General features: G+C 50.4%; 1 protein-coding gene across 1 annotated transcript in view; it reads left to right on the forward strand.

Moving 5' to 3' along the window:
* The window catches only part of ITGB5 (integrin subunit beta 5), a 111,988-nt gene that overhangs the window by 65,894 nt on the left and 28,824 nt on the right, over positions 1-17,270 (forward strand). The window contains exons 9-10 of the mRNA XM_057544988.1: positions 6,140-6,274; positions 14,668-15,097. Coding sequence (XP_057400971.1) covers positions 6,140-6,274; positions 14,668-15,097 — 565 coding nt within the window. The remainder of the gene's footprint in view (positions 1-6,139; positions 6,275-14,667; positions 15,098-17,270) is intronic.

Genomic DNA, 17,270 nt, shown 5'->3' on the forward strand with positions numbered 1-17,270 from the left:
GCCACCTCAGAACCCAGTGAGACCACATTTCCAGGTTAACTACACTTGGTGGTTTTCAGATTCCCACAGTGAGTGGAAGCGTAACATGCTGAGAGAGTCTGAGAAGAGTGTGTGTCGGCGGGGGGCTGGGCCCACCTAATGTCACCCCTGTCCCGAGGGCCCCCCTTCTCCGTGATGCCTTGGGCCTCAAGCTCTGGACATGGAACAGAGGAGTCAGTGCGAGAGCCGGAGGCCCACCCTGGGCTGCTCTCTCTGTCCTGCTGGGGTCCCGGGGCTTGGAGACCCCTGGGTTAGCAGGGGGCTGCTGCTGGACCCGCTGTCAACAGTGCAGTGACCAGTGCTTGCCTCCTGCCGAGCCAGGGCCCTTGGGGAAGAAATGGCTGAAGGGCGACCACATCCTGGGCTTTGGCGTGGGCTGCGGATTTCTCCTGGGTTTCTGGGGAGGAGCCACCCCCCGGCATTTCCATCCTAGGTCAGCTCCTGAGTTCTGACGCCCTGGGTGGCTGACAGAGCTCTGGGGCTCCCCCGGGAGTGTTTCCTGCCAAAGGCCCAGGGCCCTGCTCCTCGTGACTTTAATATAGGAGGGCATCATGACACCCAGTTCTGTAGAACTGGCAGGGTGTGGTGTGCACCAGAAATGGAAGAGACGTTCTGCTCAGTCAGCGTTCTGTGCGGCCAGGCGGTTTGCACGTCCACGCCCGTGTGTGGGTGCCCTGAAGACCAGGGTGCACGAGACAGTGGTGGTGGTTCCCTGGGCGGGTCTCATAAACGCTCAGGGCTGCTCTCCCTCTGAGGCACGTTGCACTGGCCCTGAGCAGGAGTCATGGTAGATAAATTCGTTTTCTTCCTGGAAATCCAGGGGCCGGGGTTAGACGGAGGTCAGAGAGGAGCAGGGAGCCCTTTCTGCGGCTGAGGATTCGGGAACCAGAAGAGTAGAGAAAGGGATCTCTTCCAGGCAGGAGCTGCGTTTGGAACCTGGGATGAGCCGCCCGAGGACCTTTGGGAATGTAGTACCGTAGCTGGACTCTGAGTTAAACTGGTGTGTCTGTAAGAGAACACGTTAGGAAACAAGACGTGTGACTCATGAGTGAACGTGTGAAATTCAGCCTTTAAAATGGGCGTTTCTGGAATACTATCTACAACGACTATTCAAATTCATTGGAAAATGAAAACAGATTTATTGAGAGATAATTAACCAACAATACAGTGTACAGATTTAAAGTGTATATTTTGATAAGTTTTGACACTTGTACACACCTGTGAAACCATCACTACATCAAGACAGTGAATGTGTACATCACCCTAAGAAGTCAGGACCCTTGGTAACTCCCTACTTCTGCCCTTTCCTTCAGTGGAAATTTAAAGAAATATATTAAATATAGAAACAGCAAGGTATTCAGAGCAAAGTCTAGTTGGTGGAAGCTGCGTTGGGGGTATGTTGGTGCTCGACGTTGATTAGCACCCTGTTCGCTGGCTGCCGTCCTTTCTGGCAAACGGGAAGGCCCGGGCTGGGCCTCAGCTGCCCATACTTCTGGATTTGAACCTGCACGGGCATGTGTGTGTGTGTACACGTGTATGTGCGCATGTGCACTTTGGCCTGCACGGGCGTGTGTGTGTGTGTGTGTGTGTGTGTACATACGTGTGCATGTGCACTTTGGCCTGCACAGGCCTCTGTGTGTGTGTGTGTGTGTGTGCGTGCACGTGTGCACGTGCACTTTGGCCTGCACAGGCCAGTGTGTGTGTGTGTGTGTGTGGAGTACATACATGTGCATGTGCACTTTGGCCTGCATGGGCCTGTGTGTGTGTACGTGTGTACGTGTGTACATGCACTTTGGCCTGCACGGGCCTCTGTGTGTGTGTGTACATACGTGTGCACATGCACTTTGGCCTGCACAGGCCAGTGTGTGTGTGTGTGTGTGTGTGTGGAGTATATACGTGTGCGTGTGCACTTTGGCCTGCATGGGCCTGTGTGTGTGTACGTGTGTACGTGCACTTTGGCCTGCACGGGCCTCTGTGTGTGTGTGTACATACGTGTGCATGTGCACTTTGGCCTGCACAGGCCTCTGTGTGTGTGTGTGTGTGTGTGCGCGCGTGTGTACACACGTGCGGTTTGGCCCGTGCAGGGGCTCTGGTTGTCCTTTCACCTGCTCCTCTCCCCGGCCACGGTCCAAGCACAGCTCTCATGGGACTGTTTGTGTTTCTCTGCGTCACCTTGCCACCTCTGCGCTTTGGGGTTGACTCCTGCCTCGCTTAGAGTTGGCACACCGTCCGTGGGGACATCCTGAAAGGATTGCAGCAGAGCACAGGTAACAGTGGAAATGGCCGTGGTGTGACTCTAGGCTGGGGAGGGAGCAAAATGGAAAGGGCACGTTTAACGTAACGTCTCGTAGAATCGAGTCTGTCGTTCTTGGCTTTCACTGTGTGAAACCTTCACCTCTGGGCTTCGATTTCTACATTTTTTCTTGCTGTGCCAACTTCTTTACTGTGAGAGATCACCAGCATGGAGCTTTGCTGTACAGTGGGTGCTGGCGAGAGGTTCCCTTCCAGAGCTCGGAGGTAGGGCCCTGGGTGCGTGCAAACACACACACACACACACACACACACACACACACACACACACACACACACACACAACACCAGCATTATGTCACCTTGACAAAGGGGGGTAGGACTCAGAGAGAAATCATGGGGGGGGGGGTCCCTTTTCAGAGTGGGAAAGAACAGAATGAGCTGGAAACCACTAGAGCTGCATGTGGAGGGTGACGTCAGAGGCCTCCTCTCCGAGCACATGTTTCTCTTTTTGTTGTTGCCATGAAGTCTGCTCCCATCCACTCCACAGCTGGCCTGACTTAAAGCAATTGCAGATGGGACCTAGCCTGAGTATTTAATAGCCTTTAAACTTCTTGACATTGTCTCCTTGTCCTAGGGTGAGGAGTTAGGAATCATGTTCAGAGGCAGATTTGGTAGGAGTTAATTGAATTTCACATAATTAACTTATGACACACAAGTTTTCATGCATCAGAACTGCATTGGCTGTGGCTTTGATCCTCTGCTATACCCTGTACTCCATCCATTTCATTCATTTGTTCAACAAATAAATACCGCCTAACGTGTGGCAGGCATCATGCCACACGGTGGGAATAAAACAGTGACCAGAACACAGTCCTGCCCTCCAGGAGCTCATAATCTTTGAGGGGAGACTGACTCAACCAGGATACAGCCTGACCATCTGCACTCTCCAAGATCAGAGCCAGTTTCCGAATAAAGGAGGGCCCGGTCTGGTGACTACAGAGAGCACTGCCGGGGGACCCAGAAGGCCCGGTTCTGGTCCTGCCTGCCCCTGGCAGCTGAGTGGCCCTGGATAAGGCCCTTTCTTTGGCCTCAGTGCCCACTTCCATAAAATGGGAGGTTTGAACTGAGTAATCTCCACAGTTCCTACCCTCACTAACATCTTAAGAGTTTCTGATTCCAGAGATGACATGGGGATCAGGAATAATACAAACTTCAGATCTGAACACAAAACTTTGGGGTCTCACGGCCAGAGTAGAATATAGGATTCTGTTTCCATCTGTTACAGTTATTGATTCATTGACTAGGAGTCCCAGTCGCTAGTGCTCTCTCTCCCTCCACCGAGTTCCCCATTAATGCTTCCAGGTGGTGGCTTCAGCAGATCTTGATGGGAAGGGCTGATGCTTTCTCCCGAAGTCTTGTTTGTGAGCCACAGGGCCCTCATATTTCATGAGACTGATCCCAAGTAATTTTTAAATAGCTCCAATCTACCTAGCCCTTTAATGATAAACTGTTTTGCCTCATCCTCACATTTATTTGCATTTAATATATATAATTTTTAATTTACCTTGTCTTTCTTTTTTTTTTTTTTTTAAATTATTTATTTATTTATTTTTGGCTGTGTTGGGTCTTCGTTTCTGTGCGAGGGCTTTCTCTAGTTGCGGCAAGTGGGGGCCACTCTTCATCACGGCGCGCAGGCCTCTCACTACCGCGGCCTCTCTTGTTGCGGAGCACAAGCTCCAGACGCGCAGGCTCAGTTATTGTGGCTCACGGGCCTAGTTGCTCCGCGGCATGTGGGATCTTCCCAGACCAGGGCTCGAACCCGTGTCCCCTGCATTGGCAGGCAGACTCTCAACCACTGCGCCACCAGGGAAGCCCCTACCTTGTCTTTCAAAAATTAAGTTTCTTCCAGTAGGCCTGAGCTGCCTACCATAGCTGCTGTTAAAACATCCATCCATCCATCTATCCATCCATTCAGCAAAAGCTTGTGTTCAGTCCTAGAGAGAAATATGATATGGCCCTTGAAATTCACAGCTCAGTGGGGAGAACAGATTTGTGAACAGCTAACCACATTCAGCAGGAGAGCTGTGTGTGCTGAGTGGCGCTCTCCAAGCCCTCTGCCAGTGGAGGCTGGCACTAACAAGAGGAAGTGGATTTAAGAGAGAGTATTTTTAGAGTTGTAGAAGCACTTAGACAATTTGTTGCAAAGGGAGAGACTATTTTTTGCAGAGAGTGTTTTCAACAAGCTGTGAATGTGTTGGGAAAACTGCATATTTAACTAATTCAAGTTTAACACTACATGCTCAGCAAAAAAGAAACAAAGAAAGAAAAGAAACCCCATGAGAGCAGGAGGCACTTCTCTGCCTGCCATTCCGTCCAACGCCCTGTTCCCTGGAGTGCACCTGAGAAGCAGATGGGAGTCTGAAGGGCCCTCAGTTGATCTGGGGTGGAGGGGGGGGTCCATGTGTCCATGTGTCTCTCGGAGTATGTGCATCCTGCTATTCTGAGTGTATTTAGTGTATAAAAAATTCTTTCTGTAAGATGTGCCCTAACTACAAGCCAGTTATTTCATTTGGCCTCTGTCTCTAAAGTACATCCTCCTTAGAGATTTTCAGTGTCAATTTTTTAAACTTGGAGACATACAGAAGATTGTACAGACTTTTTACAAACTAAATACACCCGAGTATAGAACCACCCAGGCCAAAAAAACAGAATATTACTAGCATCCAGAACCCCTTTGTCCTTTTCTATTACTATCCCCTGGGGGTAACCGTTAGTTTTGCCTGTTTTTGAATTTCATATAAATAGAATCATACGATATGTATGCCTTTTGCATCTGGCTTCTTTTGGGCTGTGTGATATTTATGAGATTCATCTATGTCGTGACATGTAGTCATATTCATTCTTGTACTATATGATATTCTACATGAACACACCATAATTTGAAAAAAAAAAAAAAGTCTGTTCTGTTGATAGGCATTTGGGTAGTTCCAGTTTCTAGCTGTTACAGACAGTGTTGCTGTGAACATTCGGACGTGTTTTCTGGTCAGTACACATCTCTGTTGGATATAATCCTAGTGTAAATTGCTTGTCTAAGGTTGACCTAAGCATTAGTAGGTACTGCCTAATGTTTTTCTCAAGGGTTGAACCAGTTCACACTCCCACCAGCAGGGTATGAGGGACCCAGTTGCTCCAACTCGTTTCCAACACTTGATATTTTTAGTCTTTTATTTTTTCTAATCTGTCAGGTAATTTTGGCTTGATTTTTACTTCATCCATTGTCTTGAGAACATAATCCACATATAAGGTCTTATTCTCTCAGAATGTAGTTCAGAGCTCATGAAGTTGGACCTCATCTGAGGTGCCTGCTGAGCTGATGGGGAAGGAAGATAGGGAGCTGACGGAGGGCGGGGGGAGGAGAGAGAAGAGCCGCTGAGCAAAGGAACATTATTCCAGGCACGTGCAAAGGCCTGGCGTCTGGAGCACGCACGGCAAGATTTGAGGCGCTGTCTGAAGCTGAGGGTGGGGATGGGGTGACTCTGCAGAGACGAGCAGGAACAGAGCATGACCCCTGGAAGCAGATGAGATTATCCTATGGCCGGTGGGCCATTAGCAACTTCTCTGAGATCACAGAGGGAGACCTCAGGCCAGGGCTAGTAAGATGGTGTGTGGGTGTGGAAAGGGGGAAAGGGATGAGGGAGGGGCAGCGAACCTAGCCCACTGGCTCTTGCCTTGGCTTGAGATCCCGGAGTTAAAGGAAGCCATGTGGGCATCAGAGAACCAGTGTGGAGAACATCTTGGCTGCAGCCTTTACTAAGTGGTTCTGGCTTCATCTTCTCTCTCTGTTCAGAGCATCCGGTCTAAAGTGGAGCTGTCTGTCTGGGATCAGCCTGAGGATATTAATCTCTTCTTCACTGCTACCTGCCAGGACGGTGTATCTTACCCTGGTCAGAGGAAGTGTGAAGGCCTGAAGATCGGGGACACAGTAAGTTCTCACCCCCCGTTGGTTTATATTTGTTAACGTTGGTCATCATTCTTTGGCTTCTGATAACTTTCGTGACTGATTAGAGGCCTTTAGGAGTTTGTATTCTGTCTTCCAACTCTGCATGCTGAGGGACTTTCCTAAGCCTGCTCTGTGCTGTGCCTTCAAGATGCAGGTGGACTTAGTAAAAAGCTCCAGGCAGTACACAGCCTTCAGTGCGTTGTCACTTAAGGCTTCCTCAAGTTGACATTGTGCCTTTGGGTGTCTTAAACCATCATTCTCTTTGTTTGACAGGGATGAAATTGGCCCTGCCTTCGTTTCTAGTCTTCTACAGCTTGCTCTGTGCCTTGGGTAATCTGACTTTCACTTTTCCTTTCTGTAAAATATGAAGAAAGCCATCCACCTCTTCTGATTTGATGAGATGGAATGGATAACTGTTGCAATGGAGGGCATGGGTGCCTTTTCTGGATTTAAGTGGATATAATTCAATGGTGGAGAAGCAACATTGTGTATAAAGATGTGTATCTGTGTACCAAGCCAAGGACGTGAGGGAAGGAGGAAGATCTATGGATGACGAGAACAAAGATGAAATACTGGCTCAGAGGCAGGCAGAGTGGTGATGGAGAGCCAGCCTCACTTCTAGAGATTCCTGCTGCCAGAAGCAGACTGTGAGATCCATTCCTTGCTTTATTGACACATTTTTCATTGCTCAGAAAATAGAAAGGCAAATAGAAAGAGAACTGAGGGAAAGTTCTCTTCTGTAACTAAAGAATCTGGTTGGAACCAGAAAAATTATAGGGACCTTAAAAATACATGATCATATCTTCTGGGCTTTCATAAGCACTAATGATGGCCAAGGTGGAGATAAGCAGACATACCCTGGATTCCAGGGAAACAGCTGCAAAAGACATAGGTGTGGCCGCAAGACTGCTTGCACTGCAGCGTGGTCTGCTGGAGCTTCCTCACGTTCTGTAATTGCTTCTCTCCCTCCTTCCCCTTCCCAACTGCCCTTCGCCCACTGTTACAACCCACAGGCGTACATCTCACCCATTCTACATCTTGCAGTGGTACCTCACCCCAGCAAAGGGACCGTTCAGAATGCGGTATCAAGGTTGAGAGAGTGAAGGACTCTAATGACTAGGTAACAGATCTTTTTCTAACGCAGGTTTTTTTCCAAGTTTCTTTTTGCTTTAAAAAAAAAAAAAGTGAAAGATTGGCCTAATCACGTTTTCAAACGATGAATCATTAAAAATTTAAAATGATTATTTATGGCGTTTAGCTAAGAAGGTACTCAGAATAAGGTGACATTGCTGTTAACAAAACTCCTATTCCCATTTTCCTATTGACGTGAATAAATTTTGGAGAGAGTGCTTTAATCTATACAGATAAAAAATAAGAGTAGAACTGATGCCATTCCCTGTCTTATTTAGCAATGAGTAATATTTTCAAATTTTATTTTTAATACTTGTCAAATTTTGTGATATATTTATGTTGTTTTGATCAATTGCAATGATTAATCAATCCAGATGATGTTTTTAAAAAACACAAAAGCCTCGTAGTCACCGGCTTTAAAGAGACAGCTATGAAAAATGGAAGGAGGCAGAACTAAGCAGAAAAACTACATGTAAGTGGATTCTGTAGATCTGTGGATGGGATGTTTGGTGCAGTGTGTCAGGAAAGCTAAAGAATGATGCGTGAAAAACACCCAAACAAGGAACCCTTTACTTGGAGAAATAGGTTCAGTGGAACAGAGGCAAGGAGGAGGACGTACGGCACACACAGCAGGCGCCTGGGTTTCAGGAAGTCTCCTGACAATTTCTAATGACATCCTTATGCCAAGACAGGTAACGTGGGTTGGTGATAGCACAGCTAGGCAGATGCATAGCTGAGTAAACCTGCTTTCTAAGAGTGTGGATGACGTCATCTGGAGGAAGACTTGACCGAGGTTCCAGCTGTCTCCTGTCTACTACTGGCTTGAGATTAACTCGAGGGAGAACTGCTTATCAAAGGTGGGGAGGTCACAAAGCTGGAGAAAACAGGTTAGCTTATAAAGCAGGAAAACCAAGATTTAAGAACATTTTAAAAAATTGAGCTGGGTTGAAATCATCAGGATTAATATCTTGCATTAAGTTCAGAATGTTAATAGGATAGAGGGAAGTTGGTTTGATAGTAGCTTTTAAGAAAAGGATCTGGTAGATTCTAATTCCCAAAGGCTCAGTGTGAACAAGCAGTGTTGCTTTAAAAAAAAAATGCCAACTGAGGCTGCATTAATGGAACCCCAGAGAAAATGGTTTCACTCTTTTTTGTGTGGGTCAGACTGCATCTGGAGTTCTTTGTTCAGTGTTTTTTTTTTTTTCCAAAGGGCAAGTGTAAAGGAACTATCATGATGAGGTATCTAGACACCAGGAAGATCAAAGGAACTGGTGTTTGTTGATAATAATAGCAGAAAGTTGGAATTCTTTTTGAATGCAAGAAACTGAAGCCGGTTTATGCTGCCATAAGAAAAAGGGGGAAATTATTCTAAGAATATTGGGTCCCTAATGGACCCAAGGGGGCAATGCAGTTAGTATTGGAAAGGACTGGAAAGTAACTGGACAAAGAGTTAGCTCCGTGTTCCTCACCGGGTTCCCTGTAAGGAAGATAGTTATTCATGTTGACAGATGAGAAAAACTGAGGCACGAAGAATTCAATTAATTGCCCAAGTAAGTAGCCAGTAAGTAGCAGCCAGTAAGTGGCAAAGTGAAAGTTCAAGGCCAGGGCTTTCTGGCTCTGATGCCAGCACCCGTGCCCCCTCCCCCTGGCCTCTTGCTGCCCGTGGTTCTGTTCCATCCTCCCCGTTCAGACGGCTCGCCTCAGAGCAGAGCGCCATAACGAGGGCCGGGGCCTCCAGCAGGGAACGCCTCACCACATTCTGTGTACACCCCCCGGGGCTCGGTGCTGCTGGGCATCCCGAGCTGTGGGATCACCCACAGACGGCAGTGCACTCACAGCTCTCTCCAGACCAAGTCCTCTCCCTCCCTAGTCGTTGCCTTCTGACCGTGGAGGGAAGGACAGAGTTACCATTTCGTGGGAATTTATAATACTCTCCATGCTCTGCTAGGGCTTGGCTGCTGGCTTCCTCTGCTGCTTGCAGCCTCTGTCAGGTAGACATTACTTCCCCATTTTATGTGAGAAAGACTGAGGCTCCAAGGGGGGGTGGCCCTGAGAGACTTGCTGGAAGTCTGGCTGCTGGTGGGCACAAGCGCCAGGTGTCAGAGCTGCAACCACTGATGCCAAAGTTCGTGTTTTTTTCCTTATACCTCGTGCATTTTGAAAGTAGAAGTTTCAGAGAAGCTAAAGGTGGGATCATCACCACTTTTGTACGGACACTCTAGTGTACAGATTTTGTTTTTTGCTAGGATACTTCGGAAAAATAGGAACATTGTCCAGAAGATAGGAAAGGATTTCAAGTGGCATTTTTCACAAAAGTGCAAAATCTCAGATGTATTTGGATGACTTCTAGAGCATTTGAAACAGAAGGAAGAAGGGTGCTTCTCCCCACGCCCTCGACAGCAGTTCCACACGGGCGGGCCAGGGGGAGAGCCTCCCTTGGGCTCCCAGGGGCCGTGGTCCTGTTGAGACAGCGGCCCAAAGGCAGGCCTGCCATGCTGGCTCCTTGTTTCCTCTCTCTGCCCAAGAGGCCACAGTCACATGGCCCCCGGCTCTGCCGCCAGGGCTGTGAGGTTTTGTTTTCTGTGGGTGGAAACAAGCTGACACAGAGCAGTGGCCGTTTGCCTGTCATAGCTGGACCTGGTGCTGCCCGCAGGCCACCAGAGGTGAGCTCTTTGAGGCCCTGGAGGCAGTGGGGGGCAGAATCCAGGGCAAAATGGAAATGTGGGGTCCTTGTTAAAGAATAAAGAACTTCAAGATGACAACAGCAGAGCATTAAACTAAGCACGGGCCCTTCTGAGCGTGGGGCTCTGTGTGACTGCACGGGCATGTGCCCACGGAGCTGGCCTGGAGGGAGAACTGGGGGGCTTCCCCTCAACCCCCTTTTTGCTGGAGGAGAGATGTACTTCTGTCCCTCATCTCAGGCTGAACTTTCTCCAAAGAGTTGACAGTTGGACTTAGGTTTGCTCCTGAGTATGTGGGCATTTCCCTCTTGACGTTTGTCCCAGGGACAAATCTGGTTGAGGAAATGTAGGCGCAGGAGTCAACCCCGTAGAGTTGGGGGCAGTGATGAAAGCTGGGCCTGGTGCTGCGGGAGCCCCAAGGAACAAGGGCCCCGCATCGCAGAGGGGGTGCTGTTTGAGCTGAGGCTCAGAGTTTTCCAGACATAGAAAAAGGGTGGGGAGGCCCCATTAGTGGTGAGTCCGAGAAGGTGTGAAAGAGCATTGATTGCCCTGTTGCCGGTGGGAAGCAGCTGAGGGGAGTGGGTTGGGAACCGAGAGGAGAGGAGCTGGGGCTGCAGAGGCAGGATTGGGCCAACTGGTAGGACATACATGCCAAGCTAAGGTGTCTGGCCATTATTTGGCAGGCATTATTTCCGTTCTTTAGTACCATGAGCTGGGAGGGCTCTGGGTAAGTCAGAAATGGCGAGGAGGGTAGGCAGGAGTAAAGAGCACAGCAGAAGGGCCCGGGGGCTCACTGGAGGAGAGGGATTAGGGAAAGCAGACAGGGTATAACTGCCATCCGGTGCATCTCAGGGTCTGGCCTGTGGATAAGGACATGGCCCATGGGGGAGGGGGAGCCTCGGGACAGCTGGGTTCAAGTGGCATCCGGGCAGGTCTTGCCTCCGTGTAACCGGAGCTTCCTGCAGAGGTGGAGGAGGTGGGCGGGCACTGTCTCCATGGTCACTTCCAATCAGAGGCCGTGGTTCTGTGACTGTCCTGTGTCCTCTGGGTTAAGAGATCTGTCCAGGCAAGAAGCAAGGGGAGGTGGTAGGGGGTGAGGGACAAAGGTTGTCCTCAGTGAAATATTCCTTACATGAAATCTTGCAGTCCCAAATCCAGTGATTTCTGTTTTTTCCCTAATTTTCCTCCCAGCACCGACCAGGGCTGACTGAGTGGGCCTGGCCACTGGGAGTCAATTTTCTCATGAACTGGCTTTGACAAATCAGTATGCAAGTGGCTGGCTGTGCGACCGGCACTAACGCCTGGTACAAAGGACCCAGTGAGCCCTGTCGGGGCTTCCCACAGCGTCCTGCTCTCTGGCCTCTCCCCTGGGGCTCTCCACCCCTTGCCCATGCCCAGCGCTTTGTCTCAGCCAGCTCCTAGTGGACTTGGCATCTGCAGAGCTTGGGTTTGGTGGGTTTGGGTGGGGGCTGGGTAGCCCCTTTGAAAGGGTGGATCAGGCCGGCAGCCCTGTGCGTGAACCAGGAGCGTCCCAATGAGGTTCAAATAATAAGACTGGGCGGGAGGGAGGACTGCCATGTCCGCGACCTTCCTCTGGAATCTCGGAGTGGGAAAACGGAAAGTCTCCGGGAACTGGGGAGCCTTCACTCTCAAGAGTCCACGGTAATCAGGGAAGAGAAGCCTCATTCCAGCTGCCTGACAAACTCTCTGGATTCTTTCCTGATCCCTCAGGGAAATGGACTCTGAAGGGAGGGGTAGCAGAACAGATTTACTTGCTGTTGCCGAGGTGCTTTTTATAGCATTCCTGTGCCCAGCAGGGCCTGAGACTTAGTGGCTGAAATGGAGCTGTTCTCTGGTTATCAGGTGGCCGGCTGCACGCTAGGCTGCATGGGGCCCGACAGCTTGGACCTCGGTTAGACCAGAGCTTTGGCTGAAGAAGGCCACTGGGACCTGCTTAGAAGCCAGGCCTTAGACTGGGCAGGCAGCGTGTGAGCCTTTCTGAATCCTGGGTGATCAGCTGCCGGCGCTGATTCAGGGGCGTCCCCAACCTCTCCACTCCCTCTCCAGCAAACACAGACACATCTGTGAGGCCCAGGAGATTTAATTCCCTCTCTTGTTACTTGATCCCTTGGTGCAGGCAAGTTTTCCTGGGGGAAGGTTATGCTCACAGATGGGCACTCCCCACAGTCTTGCAATAATTAAATGCCTTTGGCTCTTGGTCCAGGCTGTTTCTTTATAATTTTTTCCACTTCTGACCCCCAGCGGCCTTTGTGGGGGGCAGGGCTTTCCATTTAACAAGTCCAGCAAAGTTATTCCCCTGGGAGGCAGTAGGCTGCTCTCTGAGCCTCAGAGGGAGGGATGTTCACCTCCACGTTCTTGATGCCCCGTGGCACCTCGGTCAGGTGCAGCCTCCGTGTCCTTCCATCTGCAGGCTCAGGTTATCCCCAGCCCAAGGCAGGAAGGTTTAAAGTTGACCAGGAGCTTCTGGTCACTACTGGGTGGGTCACCATCTAGTGGTCCCTCTGTGAGCCGGGCCTCTCTCTCTCTACCCAGGTCTGGACACTGGACATCTGCCTCATTCCCTACTTCTAGGAGGTGACATGCCAAGGAGAGCACAGGCCCAGCCCCACCCCTCCCCAGCTGTGTGACCAGCACTAAGCTCCCGGAGCCCACCAACCCCGTTTTCTTTCTGGTAAATGAGGATGCCTCCTCCTAGGGCATGTAAATGAGATGCGTGTGGAAATGCCCAGCACGGGGCCTGGTGCGTGTAGTACTCGGCACCTGGTAACCATTAGGCAGATTGCAGTGCCGTGGGTGGGTCCGCGTCTTGCTTCCTTACCTCGAGAGCCCACCTGTACCTGAGGGCCTTGGAACCTAGTTGTGAACGTGCTTTTGCCAGCCTCTCCCTTTGCCTCCTCCCGCCCCCTACATGGAGGTGGGGTGTGGGCCCGTCCCAACTGTCTGCAGCTGGCTTGGCTCTCCTGGTGTCCTCTGACCCTGGCTCCTGGTCATTTTCCTCAGCGCACCTGTCTGACGGTGTCTGCTGTGATACTGCTTCACTAATGCTGACTCCCGGTGTCTTGTTGCCAAGCAGACTCTCTCCAGGACCTAGGAAGCGGTGTCTCCTGCTCAGCCTCACGCACTCCCACTCCCACCCTGCGGGGTGGCGTCCCTAGATGTCACAGAGGGGGGGGCCTTTAAGAATTAGTAAAGATCCCAAAGTGACAGGGATCTGTAGAACATTTAGAAAAAGATATTTTGAGTGTTCTCCAGAAATATACATTATTACCTAAAGAGTACCCAGTAAAGCAGGTTATTGATGGCTTTTTAAAAACCAGTTCTATTCCAACCCAAATAATAGAGTTAACAATACCAGTAGCTAAAAGTGGTTCCTAACTTGTTCTGAGTTTCAGAATGTTCTGAGGAGCCTTTTGAAAAAGAAAGACATCTGGGCCAGAGGCGGTGGGTCAGTTTCCGGAGTGAGACCAGGCCTCTGTCAGTTCGCGGGAGAAGGACTTCAGGATGGTGTTTGGTCAGGGCGTGCCAGCTACCTGCCTGCAGATTTCCACAGCGCCCTGCTTGGAGGGCCGTGCTGGACCATTCTCACCACATGGTGTGGGGAGGGGAGGTGGAATCACGCTCTACTCCCTGGGAGAATCACGGCGAGCAGTGTCCTTGCTTCCCTCACACCCCAGCCACGTGGGCTGCTAACAGGCATCTTTCCTCCATTGCCATCTGCCAGCGAGGTCCACCTTGCTGCCTGTTTCCATGGCAACCCATAAGCAGCTCGGGAGTTAGCAGCACTCCTGTACATGCTTTGTTTAATAAGAAAACGTCTGTCCACGTGTGTGGCAATGATGCTTCTTTACAACCTCCGGGCCGTGGACTGATTGTGAAAGACACGGCTGTGAGGACCACGCAGAGAGAAACTGGGGCGGAGGGAGGCTCAGGTGTGTCTGTGAGGAGATAGATATGCTGGAAGGGACCCAAGAGTCATCCCTCCGCTCTGCAGCAGGGGAGGGAACACCTCTGCAGAAGGGCAGGCAGCTGCCAGGGCCTCTCGACCACAGCGCCCCATGAGTTCAGGGAGCCACGTCTAGCCTGGCACAGAGGAGGTGCCTGGTAAATTGTTGAGTATTTTGCTGACTTTCAAAGTGGAGATGGGAAGAGGATAGGATAGAAGTGAAAAGGGGAGAAAGAGAACCTTGTAACCTTGAGTGAATCTTTCTACCTTCCTGTGGAAGCCCTTTTCCTCTGGGAGATAAAAGAGATGATGAACGTTAAAGAACCAAGCATGATGCCTGTCAAATGTTGGCACGCCTGAATATGCCCTTCCTGGGTAAAGTGAAGGGGCTTGCTGTCTCCGGGGCCTCTTCCTCCTCGGGCCGTTGGAGTGGCCCTCCGTGAGTGTGGGGAGGGGCTGGATTTGGCCCCAGTTCTTCACTGAGGACCTTGGAGGAACTGTGCTCGGGCCAGGCCCCTGGCTGATCAGGAGGCTGGTGCAGACAGCGGGAGGCCCAGGTGCACCATGGCCACCACGTCCCCTCTCTTTCTCCTGCCCAGGCGTCTTTTGAGGTGTCGGTGGAGGCCCGGAGCTGCCCGGGCAAACATGCGCAGCACATGTTCACCCTGCGGCCCGTGGGATTCCGGGACAGCCTGGAGGTGGGGGTCACCTACAACTGCAGGTGCAGCTGCAGTGCAGGGCTGGAGCCGGACAGCGCCAGGTGCAGCGGCAATGGGACTTACGTCTGCGGCCTGTGTGAGTGCAACCCCAGCTACCTGGGCACCAGGTGCGAGTGCCAGGAAGGGGAGAGCCAGAGCGGGTACCAGAACTTGTGCCGAGAAGCGGAGGGCAAGCCCCTGTGCAGCGGACGCGGGCAGTGCAGCTGCAACCAGTGCTCCTGCTTCGAGAGCGAGTTTGGGAAGATCTATGGGCCCTTCTGCGAGTGCGACAACTTCTCCTGCGCCAGGAACAAAGGAGTCCTCTGCTCAGGTAGGCACCCCCGCAAGCACTTTTGCTCTGAGCCAGGCACAGGCCTGGTTGCCGTTTGGACATCCCCAAAGCAGGCCTTTCACTTACTGCCACAGTCCTCCTGGGAGAAGACAAGGGCAAGCCTTGGGGGTGGGACCAGCGTGTCAAATACAAAAGCAGGAGATGGCACTGCTACGTGATGTGGACTCTCAAGAGTTGGAGGGGGAGGGGTTGGCCGTGGGTCATCCAGGACTCACCGCACAGCATTCCTGACCCATAGGTGATCAGCCTCTTCTTGATGGTCCCTGGGGACAAGGAGCTCCCTGGGGCCAGAAGAGGTTATTCCCTTGTTAGACATCCCATTCATCTCCTATGGCTGCTCTAATAAATTACCACAGACTTAGTGGCTTAAAACAACACAAATGTATTCTATTCTAGTTCTGGATGTCAGAAGTCTGAAATGGATTGGCTAAAACCCAGGTGTTATTTGGCTCAAATCCGGGTGTCAACAGGGCTACATTCCTTCTAGAAGCTCTAAGGGAGAACCTGTTCCCTGGCCCTTTCCGGCTTCTAGAAGCCATTTGCACCCCTTGGCTTGTAGCAGCGTCCTCTGTTTTCAAAGCCAGCAGTGTAGCATCCTCAGATATGTCTCTGACTCTGACCTCTGCTTTGCTCTGATGCTTCTGCCTCTTCCTTATAAGGAGCCCTGCGATTGCGTTGGACCCACGGGATAATCCAAGCGAATCTCCCCATCTCAGGATCCTTGACTTAATCACATCTGCAGGGTCCCTCTTACCGTGTAAAGTAACACTGATACAAGTTCCAGGGATTAGGCCGTGCACACCTTTGAGGGCCATTGTTCTGCCTCCCATAGATGTGATTTGAAAGCTTCCTTTTATATCGAACAGAAGATTGTTTCTCAGTCACTTCTGCCCAGTGGTTCACATTTTAGGCTCCCTCTTCCACGTGACAAACTGTCAAACGACTGAGAACTTCTTTATGTTTCTCTGTTCTCTTTTCTTATCCAGGCTACACACCAGGTGTCTTCCTTCTCTGAGGCTCTATCATTTTGTTAAGTGTGCCTCTCAGAATCAGGCGTGTTATTTGTCATCTGGGTAACGAGGGCTCAGCCCCGCGTTCAGCGAAACATTTGCTTCCTGTGACCTGAACGCTCCACTTCCATTAACACATCCTAACAACACTCACTTTTTCTTTTCTGTTAAACAGTCACATTGCACCATTGAACTTGGTTTTAACTTTACTATACCAAAAGTTGAAGATTTTTAATATTTTGAATGAACTATAGCCAAGCCAAGTTTCTGTTGTGTCACGTTTGAGCACTTAAGTTTTTGAATCTAAGCATAGGACTTTACATGGATTCCAGTTAAATTACAGTTCGGCAGTTCCCATTCTGGGAGTTGCTCTCTGATGAGATACTGTAAATTCATGTTTCTAAAGGGTCATTCTGTCCAACACCATGCCACCTGCAAATCGAGTAAGCAGAACAATTTTAGGCAGGATTGTAGTTTCTTCTACTGCTGTGTAATCTGTTGTTTCCAGGATTCCTTCTTTGTGAACGGTCTTCCAGTGGTAAAGTGTTGATTTAAGAGGAACTTAGAGTGTGGCAGGGAAGATAAAGCACAAACATGTGAAACAAATCAGAACATGTAAATGATCTGTCACTGTGGGAGGGGTAACCATCCCTCCACGGGAGAAACAAGTGCAGAGGGTTGCACAGATGAGTGTAAGCCCGTGAGGCCTCCGGGGGCAGAATGCATCATAAGACAAGTATGAGCACACCCATGGGTGCAACGGAACCAGCATGCTCAAAATTGGAATTACTCCAGAAAATGTAGGACGTATAATGTCATAGAAGAGTCAGCTAGCTGGCAAGAGTCAGGATTTGATGTGCTGATCAGGCCACAGGGATCCACTCTTTCTGATAGATTGGATGGTTCCACGGGATGGTTCTGTCTGGATTAGCAGGAAAAGTGCTTAGGATCAGGCAGGTCCAAGCCTAAGTCCAACACCACCACCAACACCACGTGCCACTTGTGTCACTTTGGGCACAGAGCTGTTGTGAGCAGTAAGAAAATGTGTCTAAGGCACATTGCCTTGCTGACCACTGGCTCCTTTAAGAGTCAGTGCCGCACGCCCCTGGGAGCCCCAGCTGCTGTCCAGTGTGCAGGCGGGG

Source organism: Balaenoptera acutorostrata, chromosome 4 (assembly GCF_949987535.1).
Source record: "Balaenoptera acutorostrata chromosome 4, mBalAcu1.1, whole genome shotgun sequence".
Lineage (NCBI taxonomy): Eukaryota > Metazoa > Chordata > Mammalia > Artiodactyla > Balaenopteridae > Balaenoptera > Balaenoptera acutorostrata.